The 16,099-nt window shown below is 46.3% G+C and overlaps 1 protein-coding gene across 2 annotated transcripts in view; it reads left to right on the plus strand.

Moving 5' to 3' along the window:
- Positions 1-15,650, plus strand: part of LOC146822328 (WAP four-disulfide core domain protein 12-like) — an 89,750-nt gene extending 74,100 nt beyond the window's left edge. For both annotated transcript variants that reach the window (XM_085609461.1, XM_085609462.1), the window contains 2 exons: positions 11,558-11,707; positions 15,324-15,650. In XM_085609461.1, coding sequence (XP_085465587.1) covers positions 11,558-11,707; positions 15,324-15,337 — 164 coding nt within the window. In that variant the 3' untranslated portion in view covers positions 15,338-15,650. The remainder of the gene's footprint in view (positions 1-11,557; positions 11,708-15,323) is intronic.
- Positions 15,651-16,099: the final 449 nt, after the last annotated feature.

The following is a 16,099-nucleotide window of genomic DNA, read 5'->3' on the forward strand; positions in this document are numbered from 1 at the left end:
AGAGGATTCGATTCCAATAAAAACTGCTAAAAACAATAAAAGAAAGGTCGTAAGAAATAAAACCATTGTCTTGAAGCCCTTAGTAAAGAAAAGATCGCGCCAGAAAAAAGGGAGGAAAGACAGCCATCCTGAGACTTCTAAAGTCACTCCCCAAATTTCGCTGACTCCAATATCTGCGAAGTCCCTAAAAGACTGTATACAGTTACCAACATCGCTCCCCTCTAATTTACTGGGCGACATAGAGTATTTAGTAAAATCACTACTTTTACCCTCGCTGGAGAGGGTCAAAAACATTGCAGCACAGTTAACGTCCTTAGAAGCCTCAACTGCTTTAATCATTGCATCAAATATGGAATTGAATACTTGCTTGCTGAAAAAGTCTACTCCTCTCACTGATGTAGGGCCACCTTCACTTAACCAAACAGCCAGTCAGGCCATGCCACCTGCCCGCACGGAGAATACACACGCTGTCATGCTCACAACAGAGGAGAGAATTACTGGTGAAAGGGACAGAAGAGGCAACCAATCCCATAAGTCCGCAGAGCCCCATTGCAATAATGCCAATACGCAGCCACCCTCGAATAACAGGAAGGGAACGATTCATCATATCGACTTACCCCCAGAAGCAGCTCCTTACGTAGTGATTCTTACAGGCGTTCCGGAGCTTGCTCCTGGTAAAATAGAAAGATATCAGGAACTCAAAAACAAGGTAGTATATTGGCTAAGTCAAAACAGGCCACTTCCTCCCGATATTGATGGCGAAATACTCCATGTGAGAAGATTAGGATGGCTGGGATCCAGACCAAAGGATATTCAGGGAGATGTTATTATTATTAACTTCAGGGATCGCAGGGTATTACCTCCCATAGTGGATTGGTATACCTTGAGAAGGGGCGCGGGGATCTCGACGCACGACCTAAGTTATTTTTATCCCCGCTCCCTTTTGTCAAATCCCCCAAAACCCCATTTACCATACACGGTTAATACGGAGGGCCACCATCTTAATTTTCCTATTTCAAACCGATTTGCCACGCTTTCTGGTCTGGATGATTTAGACTGACTTTCAAACCCTGAGAATGAGGCTGGCAACCCCCCTAAAATGAGTCCTCTGCAAACCATATTAGACTCTGATTATGTTAATCAAAAGATAAACCCCACGAACCATAGCAAGCCAGAGACGAAGTTAAACTATGTCACTGATTGTCTCCCTCTAACTCCTGAAATCGATAGATTAATTGGTCGTCTAATAGCCAACACTCCTCCGATCCAACATCCATCTAGCGACATTTCGCTTCCATTAACCCCCCCTTCATTTCAGGAAATTAATGAGACCCTGAAGGATATTAAGAATGGTAACACCTGTAAAAAAAAACTTACACTGGGGGATAGTTTATTGTCCTGGAATGTGGCAGGTCTCTCTGACAAATTGACCAATCCCTTATGGGTCCAAACTGTATCTCGCCATAGTATCATCTGCCTGCAGGAAACTTGGACCATCAATGAACTTCATCTCCTAGGGTATAAGACCTTACATACCCCAGCTTCTCCTAGCCTACATGCAAAAATAACAATGATGGACAGAATGCAGAACAATGTCATACATTCACCCCAGTACAGAGATCTGGGCCTAAATCCATCGTTTTTTTGCTCACCATGCCATTCCAGTTTGAACCCAGCCATATGCAAATCAGTCTTGACCCTGTGCCCCATTGGAACAGTCCAGCCCGAACTGCCAAGCCAGGTCCTCCCTGGACTGGAAACAAGCATCCTAGGACCGGTTTCGGGCTTTCAGCCCTCATCAGCCAGGATAGCCTGATTCCAGTGGCATGGAGAGCAAGGGACTCACGTCTGAGCATACCCTTCCCACTCGGGGTGACAAATGCAAAAATAACAATGATGGACAGAATGCAGAACAATGTCATACATTCACCCCAGTACAGAGATCTGGGCCTAAATCCATCGTTTTTTTGCTCACCATGCCATTCCAGTTTGAACCCAGCCATATGCAAATCAGTCTTGACCCTGTGCCCCATGGGAACAGTCCAGCCCGAACTGCCAAGCCAGGTCCTCCCTGGACTGGAAACAAGCATCCTAGGACCGGTTTCGGGCTTTCAGCCCTCATCAGCCAGGATAGCCTGATTCCAGTGGCATGGAGAGCAAGGGACTCACGTCTGAGCATACCCTTCCCACTCGGGGTGACAAATGCAAAAATAACAATGATGGACAGAATGCAGAACAATGTCATACATTCACCCCAGTACAGAGATCTGGGCCTAAATCCATCGTTTTTTTGCTCACCATGCCATTCCAGTTTGAACCCAGCCATATGCAAATCAGTCTTGACCCTGTGCCCCATGGGAACAGTCCAGCCCGAACTGCCAAGCCAGGTCCTCCCTGGACTGGAAACAAGCATCCTAGGACCGGTTTCGGGCTTTCAGCCCTCATCAGCCAGGATAGCCTGATTCCAGTGGCATGGAGAGCAAGGGACTCACGTCTGAGCATACCCTTCCCACTCGGGGTGACAAATGCAAAAATAACAATGATGGACAGAATGCAGAACAATGTCATACATTCACCCCAGTACAGAGATCTGGGCCTAAATCCATCGTTTTTTTGCTCACCATGCCATTCCAGTTTGAACCCAGCCATATGCAAATCAGTCTTGACCCTGTGCCCCATGGGAACAGTCCAGCCTGAACTGCCAAGCCAGGTCCTCCCTGGACTGGAAACAAGCATCCTAGGACCGGTTTCGGGCTTTCAGCCCTCATCAGCCAGGATAGCCTGATTCCAGTGGCATGGAGAGCAAGGGACTCACGTCTGAGCATACCCTTCCCACTCGGGGTGACAAATGCAAAAATAACAATGATGGACAGAATGCAGAACAATGTCATACATTCACCCCAGTACAGAGATCTGGGCCTAAATCCATCGTTTTTTTGCTCACCATGCCATTCCAGTTTGAACCCAGCCATATGCAAATCAGTCTTGACCCTGTGCCCCATGGGAACAGTCCAGCCCGAACTGCCAAGCCAGGTCCTCCCTGGACTGGAAACAAGCATCCTAGGACCGGTTTCGGGCTTTCAGCCCTCATCAGCCAGGATAGCCTGATTCCAGTGGCATGGAGAGCAAGGGACTCACGTCTGAGCATACCCTTCCCACTCGGGGTGACAAATGCAAAAATAACAATGATGGACAGAATGCAGAACAATGTCATACATTCACCCCAGTACAGAGATCTGGGCCTAAATCCATCGTTTTTTTGCTCACCATGCCATTCCAGTTTGAACCCAGCCATATGCAAATCAGTCTTGACCCTGTGCCCCATGGGAACAGTCCAGCCCGAACTGCCAAGCCAGGTCATCCCTGGACTGGAAACAAGCATCCTAGGACCGGTTTCGGGCTTTCAGCCCTCATCAGCCAGGATAGCCTGATTCCAGTGGCATGGAGAGCAAGGGACTCACGTCTGAGCATACCCTTCCCACTCGGGGTGACAAATGCAAAAATAACAATGATGGACAGAATGCAGAACAATGTCATACATTCACCCCAGTACAGAGATCTGGGCCTAAATCCATCGTTTTTTTGCTCACCATGCCATTCCAGTTTGAACCCAGCCATATGCAAATCAGTCTTGACCCTGTGCCCCATGGGAACAGTCCAGCCCGAACTGCCAAGCCAGGTCCTCCCTGGACTGGAAACAAGCATCCTAGGACCGGTTTCGGGCTTTCAGCCCTCATCAGCCAGGATAGCCTGATTCCAGTGGCATGGAGAGCAAGGGACTCACGTCTGAGCATACCCTTCCCACTCGGGGTGACAAATGCAAAAATAACAATGATGGACAGAATGCAGAACAATGTCATACATTCACCCCAGTACAGAGATCTGGGCCTAAATCCATCGTTTTTTTGCTCACCATGCCATTCCAGTTTGAACCCAGCCATATGCAAATCAGTCTTGACCCTGTGCCCCATGGGAACAGTCCAGCCCGAACTGCCAAGCCAGGTCCTCCCTGGACTGGAAACAAGCATCCTAGGACCGGTTTCGGGCTTTCAGCCCTCATCAGCCAGGATAGCCTGATTCCAGTGGCATGGAGAGCAAGGGACTCACGTCTGAGCATACCCTTCCCACTCGGGGTGACAAATGCAAAAATAACAATGATGGACAGAATGCAGAACAATGTCATACATTCACCCCAGTACAGAGATCTGGGCCTAAATCCATCGTTTTTTTGCTCACCATGCCATTCCAGTTTGAACCCAGCCATATGCAAATCAGTCTTGACCCTGTGCCCCATGGGAACAGTCCAGCCCGAACTGCCAAGCCAGGTCCTCCCTGGACTGGAAACAAGCATCCTAGGACCGGTTTCGGGCTTTCAGCCCTCATCAGCCAGGATAGCCTGATTCCAGTGGCATGGAGAGCAAGGGACTCACGTCTGAGCATACCCTTCCCACTCGGGGTGACAAATGCAAAAATAACAATGATGGACAGAATGCAGAACAATGTCATACATTCACCCCAGTACAGAGATCTGGGCCTAAATCCATCGTTTTTTTGCTCACCATGCCATTCCGTTCATCATTTCCTTTGGTTTTTGCTTTGTTCGCCATAAGTTGGCAGGGTATGCTCAGACGTGAGTCCCTTGCTCACTTTGCCACTGGATTCAAGCAAGCCTGGCTGAAGACGGCTGAAATGCCAGAAACCGGTCCTAGGAAGCTTGTTTCCGGTCCAGGGAAGACATGGCTTGGCAGTTCGTGCTGGACTGTTCCCATGAGGCACAGGGTCAGACTGATTTGCATATGGCCATGTCTGAACTGGGGTGGCAGAGTGGGCTAAAGAACAATGATGGATTAAACCCAGATCAGTTGACTGGGGGTGAGTGCTTGCAATGTTCAACACTCCGTTCATCATTTCCTTTGGTTTTTGCTTTGTTCGCCATAAGTTGGCAGGGTATGCTCAGACGTGAGTCCCTTGCTCACTTTGCCACTGGATTCAAGCAAGCCTGGCTGAAGACGGCTGAAATGCCAGAAACCGGTCCTAGGAAGCTTGTTTCCGGTCCAGGGAAGACATGGCTTGGCAGTTCGTGCTGGACTGTTCCCATGAGGCACAGGGTCAGACTGATTTGCATATGGCCATGTCTGAACTGGGGTGGCAGAGTGGGCTAAAGAACAATGATGGATTAAACCCAGATCAGTTGACTGGGGGTGAGTGCTTGCAATGTTCAACACTCCGTTCATCATTTCCTTTGGTTTTTGCTTTGTTCGCCATAAGTTGGCAGGGTATGCTCAGACGTGAGTCCCTTGCTCACTTTGCCACTGGATTCAAGCAAGCCTGGCTGAAGACGGCTGAAATGCCAGAAACCGGTCCTAGGAAGCTTGTTTCCGGTCCAGGGAAGACATTGCTTGGCAGTTCGTGCTGGACTGTTCCCATGAGGCACAGGGTCAGACTGATTTGCATATGGCCATGTCTGAACTGGGGTGGCAGAGTGGGCTAAAGAACAATGATGGATTAAACCCAGATCAGTTGACTGGGGGTGAGTGCTTGCAATGTTCAACACTCCGTTCATCATTTCCTTTGGTTTTTGCTTTGTTCGCCATAAGTTGGCAGGGTATGCTCAGACGTGAGTCCCTTGCTCACTTTGCCACTGGATTCAAGCAAGCCTGGCTGAAGACGGCTGAAATGCCAGAAACCGGTCCTAGGAAGCTTGTTTCCGGTCCAGGGAAGACATGGCTTGGCAGTTCGTGCTGGACTGTTCCCATGAGGCACAGGGTCAGACTGATTTGCATATGGCCATGTCTGAACTGGGGTGGCAGAGTGGGCTAAAGAACAATGATGGATTAAACCCAGATCAGTTGACTGGGGGTGAGTGCTTGCAATGTTCAACACTCCGTTCATCATTTCCTTTGGTTTTTGCTTTGTTCGCCATAAGTTGGCAGGGTATGCTCAGACGTGAGTCCCTTGCTCACTTTGCCACTGGATTCAAGCAAGCCTGGCTGAAGACGGCTGAAATGCCAGAAACCGGTCCTAGGAAGCTTGTTTCCGGTCCAGGGAAGACATGGCTTGGCAGTTCGTGCTGGACTGTTCCCATGAGGCACAGGGTCAGACTGATTTGCATATGGCCATGTCTGAACTGGGGTGGCAGAGTGGGCTAAAGAACAATGATGGATTAAACCCAGATCAGTTGACTGGGGGTGAGTGCTTGCAATGTTCAACACTCCGTTCATCATTTCCTTTGGTTTCTCCTAGCCTACATGGCAGAAATAAGGGGGGGCTTTCGACATACATATCTGTCGAATGTGGGTTAACACAAGTAAATTTTACTTCGACTGAAAATTATCAGATTATTGCCCTAACAGGTGAAGCTCTTAAAAATATCATCTTGGTTAATTTCTACAATAACATTCTAAGCCCCCTTCATGAATCGGTCCTCAATAGTTTAAAGGCCGATTTAATAAATATAGAGGACCAGCTTAAAACAGATATGCTGCTTATCTGGGTGGGGGACTTTAATTGCCCCCTGTGCACACACAGCAACAAGGGCATTTGTGGTCTGGACACTGCCAGGGATGATTCACTCACCCACTTTTCGCATACTAAATTAGGAGACTTATTAAATGGTCTAATATCTCATTTCAACTTATCAGATGCGAACGAGTTGTGTTACCCACCGAAGTGTTTTAAACCAACTTATAACGGAAGAGGCTGTCACTCTATAATTGATTACACCTTATTATCCTCTAGGTATTCAGGGACTATACCTAACTGGGAGACTCTCGATATTGCTCTCAGAGATCATTACCTATTGTGGTGACCTTAAAATTAAATCCACATCTTATTTTTAACGTAAGGAAGAATCCTTCCCATACCCCGCCACATAAGTTGGGAACTACAAATGGGTTTCATTTAAAATGGGATAAAGTAGTCCCCATAGTTTTCCTCCAATCACTGGTTAAAAACACCTATGACCGTATTCAGACATGCCTGTCAACAACAGAAAATCCCCAGGCAATTAGTCTTTCTTTCTCTATAATTACGACGGAGATCAAAAGATTACTTGCACGAGCTCCAAGGAAAGCCTCACCGTGCAGCCAAGGTTGGTTTAATAGGACCTGTACTAAAGCTTTGAAACTCTTAAAACCGGCTCTACAATCTAACCCAAGAAACCAGTTAGAAATACGGCAAGCTAGACAAAACTATCGTGCAGTACGACTGGCTAGGAAAAACCAGCTGAAATCAGAGGCCTGGCAAGCTTTACAGGAAGCTTCCAGCAAAAGGGACAATACTGCCTTTTGGAAGGCAGTAAATGCCCCTTTCCTGCAGTGCACCCAGCCCCCAAAGATTGATCTAGCCATAACTGCTGAAACCTGGGTTAGACACTTTGGCACCTTATATAACACATCAGACCCCAAAAAAACGGCGGGTGTATTGGAAAGTCACCTTAATTCCCAGTCAGAGTCAAATACTCCTAGTCTTTTTCCTCTGGACATCTTTTTTGAATGTGAAGAGGTACTTGTGGCATTGAAGGAAAGCCTCTCTGGGAAGTCCCCCGGCCCGACTGCGTACCAATAGATGTATTTAAATCACAGCCAGACCTGTGGGCTCCCCTGCTCACCAATGTCCTAAATTCCCTGAATGTCACAGGCTTCATTCCTACCTGGCCTGAGGCGGTCGTAGTGCCGATTTTTAAAAAAGGTGACAGGAATAATCCCTCCAATTACCGCCCAATTTTGCTGCTTGACTCCCTGATGAAAGTTGCAGGGAGAATCATTTTAAACAGAATCCAGGATTGGATAAGCGAGCGAAATATAATTTCCAACTTACAATATGGCTTTAGACAGGGTAAAGGCACTATTGAACAAGGCTTGAACCTGGCCCTTATAATTGCCAAATACACCCAGGCAAAAAAGGGAAATCTCTTTGTGACTTTTGAGGATCTCAGCTCCGCATTCGACTGCATTGATCATGAGCTGCTCTGGGAATCTCTTGTAGAGATTGGCCTAGAGCCCCCTATCCTCTCATTTATTAAAGAGCTTTACAGGGGAGCATCAGCTCGCGTTAGATATGGTAGATGCGGAGAATGTTCTGATAAGTTTTATATTAGGAGAGGTGGTAGACAGGGATGTATATTAGCCCCCTTACTTTTTACACTCTATATAAACTCTGTTGGTCACCATCTCAATAGAATTTACCATGACTACCCCACCATAAACGGGAAACCAATACCGATACTTCTCTACGTGGACGACGCAGCAATAATGTCACAGACTCGCATGTGGCTACAAAGGGCAGTAGGAGAATTTACCGATTTTATGTCACAAAGAGGATTAAATGTCAATGCCTCTAAAACCTTCACCATGTCTTGCGGCTTAGGGATTGGAAAGAAACAACGCCCCTTTTTCTTTAACGGTGGAAAGTTGGAAAGCACTGACAGGCTCCCATATCTGGGCATTATTTTCGATAAGAGGGGCTCCTGGCGGGCTGCTGCCCAAGCTAGGGGTATTGTGTTCTCTAAAGCTATAGGTGCGCTGACTAACTTCTCAAAAAAGCTAGGGGGACGTCCGATGAACCCTTTATTACAGATCTACAAGGCCAAATGCATTTCGACCGGCACTTACGGATCTGGGATCTGGGGAATTGAGCACGTTGACCATATTCAACGCTCTGAGAACTCTTTTTTACGCTATCTCCTGGCTGTCCCACGCGGTACATCTACATACGTGGTACATAATGAACTCGGCCTTACACATATTATGGACACCATAAATTCCTCCCCCATTATCCTATGGCATAAAGTCTGGACCAACCAAGAGACCAATTTAAACAGGGAAATCATTACAGATTGCCTTAGTCTGAATGAGGCTGACAACATCAAGTGGCTGAAATATGTAAGAAATCTGTCATCTGACCTAGGGCATCCTGAATTTTTTTCTGATCCTTCAACTCTGAATAAAATACCTAGAGTTACACTAAAACGACTAGTCTTAAGCCATCTGACTAGCCAACGCTGGTTATCTGAAAAACATAAGAGCACGGTAGTTGACTACCAACATTCTACCATAACACAAGGGACCCAGCAGTATTTACTCTTAATACCATCTCCTTTTATTCGTATGCTCGTAACTCGTTTTCGTACTGATACTTTCTTCAGACTATTAACATTCCCTAATCAAAATTGTTGGTCCAGCAACCTGGAGAAATGCCCTTGTGATGGCCTGTCAACACAATCTAACATCCACTGCATTTTGTTTTGTAGGTTCTATCAACTGCCGAGGGCAACCTATTTGAAACCCTTACTTAAATCATGGGGACTACAATCTTGTAGAGCGGCCTATTATAAATTAAAAACATTGGACAATCCCTTAGCCATTGCCGTTGTCTCCTCTTACTTAAAAGTGATCGTGAGAGTGAGGGCTTCAATGCAACCTTAGACGACATAAGACTCAACGCATGCTGTGTATTTCTTACTTAAATGACTGCATGATGGCTGTTGAATCATTGTAATTATGTTTACTGTACTCTTTCGAATATGTTTTTAACGTTTTTTATGTGCCTCCGTGGCATTATATTACTCAATTTTATTTCTTTTAATATATGTGTACTTTTGTGATATTGTTTTTACATATCGAATAAAGTTGATAATTGAATTGACACTATCATTTCTACTGGATCTGTTGCTGTTTCTAGGTGCGACAAGCCCGCCCCGCAAGCAGGCTCATGCGGTTGTTTCTAATCCCAACTGTATATCTCCTAAAAATTAAAAAAAACAAGGCTCTACTGAAAGTATTGCATTTTGACTATGGTCCGGGAAACAATTTGCAACAACACCGTCTCCCCGGCCCCTTTGACCATGTAACAGGGCCCCAGTAATGGGGTCTCAGTGACAATGCTACATACATGATCAAAGTTCCGTAATATCTAATATACAAAAATGTTGCCTGTAAATTTCAGTCTTAATCACAAATGGAATCAGTATTCAGCGCTGTATAAAACACTGATAAATAGGTATAAGAATGTGATAAAAGCTCATGGCACATCATTGTCCAGCCGATAAATATCTTAATAACACTAATGTACATGGAAACCATTTTAGAGAGGAAGCAGCTAGGCTGTGGTCCTGATTAGCAGGGCCACAGCCAGACTAAGGTCGAAAAACAGTGAAACACCAGCAAAAAGGGTAAGGAAACTGTGCTTTACAGGTGCGCCTCAGCCTACAGGAAGTGATGCTTATCAGTGAAACCAACGAGTCAGGAGGTTCCAAAGAAGAGAAACATTGGAGTGAACCAATAGTAAGTAGCAGCTGGGCAAAAATTCGGATTATTGATTACAGCAGGTCTTGCTGCAGCACATGGGCGCTGTAGCCGACCTAAAAACATACATTTGCATTTCTGATATCCCACCCTGCAGCAGCCCACTTGCAAGCCCCATACATGACCGCAGACCCTATTCAGGCCTTAATAAATGGGAGAAATACATTCCACTGAGGATTTTTTGAAATCTCCCACTTTCCTTTATAAAATGGCAGCAGGTATGCATAGAAGACGCCTGTCAGAGAGCTTTATGCACCCTCCAGATGCTAAGTTTGAATCTTAAACCGAGTTTAATTGACCCTCACAAATCTGGACCTTACATTTCCAAAAAGCTCCTGGTTCAATGACTGGAGGGATGGGAGATTCACTCCCCTACCCCCTCTTGTGCAGGGGGATTCCATCCCCCTCCCCCCCTTGTGCTGGGAGATTCTATCCCCCTCCCACCTTGTGCTGGGAGATTCCCTCCCCTGCCCCCTCTTGCGCTGGAAGATTCCCTCCCCCCTCTTGTGCTGGCAGATTCCCTCACCTGCCCCGCTTATGGTGGGAGATTCCCACTGCCCCCACCCTCTCTTGTGCCTCACCCTCAGAGTTACCTCCTGTCTCTCCATCTATGGCAGTTATCCTAATGCCATTGCCTCAGCACACTGGATTCCTAAGCCAGAAAAGAGAGACTTCAAGAGGACTTATTCAGGGCGTCTAGCAATTGCTGGTGGGTGGCTTGTTACCCCCTCCTCCAATGACACCGTCACTCGTACTCCCGCTGGTGTCATAGAAGCACTGTACAGGCACAGCACCATGTTGTCAATCAGTTCTTCATGTAACATGGCTGACAGTGGCCATTAGCCCTTCCTTTGTGTTCTTACCTCCTTAGCCTATCAGAATACCCATGTGTGTTCTAACTTGTACCGGAGTGTTCTACTCTAGTCAGTTGATAGTCTGGTCAGCTGGCGAGGTGTACACTCAGCTGTGTCCTACAATAAATCTACATGTAACCAACTAGAAGTGTCCTGAGATTCATCTTCTACACACCACTCGTGACTGTAGGTGCCCACCGACTGCCCATAAAACCACCACCGAAAATAAAACAAAGCTCGCTGGTGTTTTCATCATTGAAAGAAGTGATCCGCTGACTTGATTGGTTCTCCCCTCAGCTGACGCATTCTTTACTGTTTGTACTTTTTCAGACTAGTTTCTTTCTTCAGATTTTTGGAAGCAGCTAGCTGCCTTTTAATAAATCGCTCTCGCTCTTGCAGTGCACCCCGGAGTATGCCCACCACAGATCTTCCTTTGCCCCAATATGAACGGCACAACCCCAGCCCCTGAGTGCGCGAATGATGGCGACTGCAGCCTGTCCCAGAAGTGCTGCAACCGGTGTGGACTGAAGTGTGTGGACCCCCAGATAGGTAAGTCACACCTGGACACTGCAGGACAATGATGAGAAGGGGAACTGACATGCAGGAGGGAAAGTACTGGGCCATTGAAGTCCAGAGGAAGCGGAAGTGACATCACACGCCCATTGTCCCCAGTACAATAACATGAAGTGACATCATATGACCTTTCCCACCTATCTCTTGAGAGCCTCTTATCACTTGTCTCCCACCACTCTCCCACTCCTCCACCCATCTCTTTCTCACCACTCTCCGGGTCTGGACCAGCTCTTTACTTCTCCCCTATAACCCTGTCTCTCAGCTGTTGCTGTCTCTTTTTTACCTGATTCTTTATCTTTGATTTCTCCTCTGCCTCACCTTTTTTCTTATTTGTCTCTTTGTATGCACTCTCTTTCATCTGTCTTCCATTCTTTCTCGGAGTTGTCTTTCACTCCAGTTTCGCACCGGATCGCCGCTTTGTCTCTAGGAAGGGTCTCTTTCTGATCTGTCCACGCTGCTTCTCAGCTCTCATCAGTTCCTTCTCACATCTCTCTCACCCTCTCTTTCTGTCACTTTTACTCTTTCTATTTCTCACCTGTCTCAGTCTCCCTCTCTCATGTTGTCGCTCTCTCTGTGGTCTCCTCTGTGTCTCTCTGCTGTCTCTTTATTATCTCTCTCACACACAGCTTGCTTTGTCTCTGTGTTACTGATCTCCCTCCCTGCAGTCTCATCCTCATATCTTCCTTTTGCCTCCCATTATCCTATCACTCTACTTTCCCTCTCTCTTTCTCTCCCTCTGTCTTTCACGCTCTTTTTTCTTCTCACATCTTTCTCCTCTGCTGATTTCACGTCTCTCCTCACATATTCACAGATGCAGTGGCTGCATGAAATTTGGCTGAACAGGGGGGTGGGTGTGGCACACTCATCTACATGAACCTTCACTCACACCCATCCACTCACAAGCGTGGATACACAAACCCACCATTCGCAAGCACATACACCCACCCTTTATATCACACATGCACACATACACATACATTCATGCACACACACACATTCAATATAAATAAAACTTACTGGACTGTGGCAGTAATATCGGGGGGTGAGAGGGAAGCTGATGGGGTTCCCGGAGGATTGGAGTAGGGACGGCTGCCTCCTCTCATTGGCTGACCTAGTCATGTTTCAGCAGATTAGAGAAGGGCCTTCCGTCACTCATAATAGAGTGGGATGAGGTGAGTGAAACTCGCTGACCCCGCCCCACTCTGTGACGACGCGTCATTGACGGGCAGTCGGTCCTGGGCACTTCAGGGCTTTAAATTTAAGCTCCCTGGTGCGAGTCTTTCTGTGAGGCGCTCCCTCGCCATGAGAGAGAGGACCTCCAGGCGCTTTGCGGGATGAGGCGGTCACACCTAAAGGGTAGTAAAGACTTCAGCCCAGAAAAGTCCGCTCAGGCAGCTTCGTATTAAGCGCGTGTACAGCATCTGGCTGCCTGAATCGAGTATGAAGTGTGTCTGTCTGGCTGCTTAGCCTGACAGACACTCCGTGTTTGATAAAAGGTGGGGGGCGCGGTCCCTCCACGCTTGCCGACAGGCTGCGTCTGCACTGAGGCACAAACACTTGGAGTTAGCTTTTCGAGGTCCTTTGCAATAATATAATAAATATACTATTTTGCAAGAGTGTCTCTTCCCGCTGTGATCCTGTTTCACATTGCTTTTCATGCCTGTGCTGCAGCTGAGCGGCACCCAGAGGGGCACGGCCCGGGCACACACGGGGCCCTTGTCAGCGTCAGGATGGAGAAAGGTTGTTTCATGTTAGACGTGTCTTCCACTCCTGACCTCATGTGTGCTCTTAAACAACCAAATGTGTGGGGTACCTGTAGCCTGCCAGAAGTAAGGAAGGCTTGTGACAGGTAGATAGATAGATAGATAGATAGATAGATAGATAGATAGATAGATAGATAGATAGATAGATAGATAGATAGATAGATTTTTTATTGTTTCAATCAAGTTATTAAAAACCATCACAATATAAAAAGTACATTGAGGAGGTAATGCATATCATGCTCATTGAATAAAAAGAGCAAAAAGCACAACTTACAACTCTGGTAGGCGCCAACTTCCCTGAGGTGCGAGGTACAATAATCACATGTAAAAACAGATTTTAAAGACAATAAAACCAACTCTAGAAAGGTTTGGACTGCTCCAATAGACACTATCATTTCTACTGGATCTGTTGCTGTCTGTAGGTGCGACAAGCCCGCCCCGCAAGCAGGCTCATGCGGTTGTTTCTAATCCCAGCGGTATATCTCCTAAAAATTAAAAGGCCAATGCTCTGCTAGCTGGTCCAGTTTTGAGCAGTTAGGGGGACCTTCCTGCTCAAAACAATCCCCTGAGGCATTTTCCTCTTTCTATGTGCGCTGCAGAATGCAGGACACATAGAAAGAGGAAGTAAAGAGGATAAATAAAGATATTTCTCCTTGTTACGCCTAACCCGGGAAGGCGTATCTTTATGGCACATTCCCACGTCTACCAGCAATGGCAAATCTGGGAATGCATCAGAATCCTTGGGGGAGCACACATGCAGTGCCCATGGAATGGCTTCCCGGGGCAGAGTGATGAATCACAGTGATTAGCACTGCGCTGCAGTACTCTGGAATTATGAAGCCACTGAGGGCCATGCGTGGCATCATAAACTGCATTTAGGGCATAGCAAACAGTGCACACTGCCTGTTATGTCGATAGAATTGCCTATGTCTGTAACTCCTCCAAGGTCCTTTTCGATTGCTAAGTCACTCATACATCCTTGTCTCTCACAGAGTAACTATAATGGTCTGGCCGACTATCTGTTTAGAAGCGTCGTGGATATCTGTGCCCTTTTCAAAGCTCCATCGGTCACGGATCGGATCAGTGATCCACCAGCTGTCTCTAAATCTATCTCGGCTTCTTTCACCCTATAAACAATGCCACTTTTTTTACTCTCCTGGACACCACTAAAGTCCTTAGACTTTTGGTCTCAGTTAAACATAACTGTTTAACTGAGACGAAATTCTAACTTACCTACTCATAAGCGCCCCTTGTGAATACCAAAAGTTGTAAAGTTAGACTTCGTGTCAGTTTACCTTTGTGAATCGGGTCCTCAGATTCTATCTACAGGGATGTGTGACTTGTGTGCACACTGAGGGTAATTTGCAGTATAGATGTCTTATGTGCATGCTGTAGGTGTGTCTCCTGATAACTGGAGTTTAAGCCCGCTAATGGCGTATCTCCAGATATATGGTTTACGTGTGAGGGAAGCTGGAGTGTAACATGCATCTCCGGTCCCTCTGCCCAAGGAAGACGTCGGGCTCCTCTCTTTGTTTAGTGAGGTTCAAGTATCATTCAGTAATAGATTCTGTGTGCGACACAGCTCCGGGTGAACTTACCTCACTAACCAACATCACCACTCCTCGAAGAGCACGCCTGTGTGTGCGGCTCTTGCATAAGACCCGGCCGCACTCTGACTAAAGGTCACCAGAGCATGGTGGAATGGGTTTAACACTGATTTTGACTGGCTTTACCCTCTGTTGCTGCTCGGCGTGTGTTTCTCCTTCTATCAGTTGAACACTGTTGCATTTTGTGAACCAATGTATTTTCAATTTTCTTTCCTGCTTAAGAGAAGCCAGGTTAATGCCCTCGAGCACCGTTCTGTCCAGTGAGCGGTCCAACGACGGCACCACCCCCGTGCAGGTCTGATGGGGACTGTGAGGGGACCCTAAAGTGCTGCAACAGTTGTGGATTGAAGTGCCTGCCGCTCGACACGATGGCGACAAATGATGACTGAAGACGAATATAGTCTCGCCAGCGGCACTGGCCTTGTCTGCCTTTTAAGTGCATCTCATTCCCGGATTCTGAGCAAATTGCCAATTGAGAGTTTAGTTTAGTTTATTGATTAATTGCTAGATTACTTAAAACCCTTGCAATAAATGACAGTTTACACATTACATTTGTGTTGCATTTTTAAATTAATCTAAGGCAATATACGTGTTAAAGACTTCCATATCACACATTTTTTTTAAAGTCTTCTTGTAAAATTGTAGAAAAAGCTGAATACGGGTGAGTTAAGATTGGCAATTAAAGAATTATTTAAAACTTGTAGCGGGTTCCATGGACCACATCAGTCTCATTCGTCTCAAAGGAAGATCAGTCAGTCAGTCAAATTGGCTTTATTTCGATATAAAACATATCTTTAAAAGCAATACAATTCATTTGTTTAAAAAAATAAAAAGCCAGTTCATATAGAAAACAATTATACAAGAGCAAAATACGGGTGGCATAAATAAATTACATAAAAATCCATATTTAAAACCATGATTAAACAACATACAAAAGCCTTTTTGATCTGATTAGCCAAGCCCAGTTTAAAAACTTCGCCATACTACAGACGAATAAG

Source organism: Triturus cristatus, chromosome 6, assembly GCF_964204655.1.
Source record: "Triturus cristatus chromosome 6, aTriCri1.1, whole genome shotgun sequence".
Taxonomy (NCBI): Eukaryota; Metazoa; Chordata; class Amphibia; order Caudata; family Salamandridae; genus Triturus; species Triturus cristatus.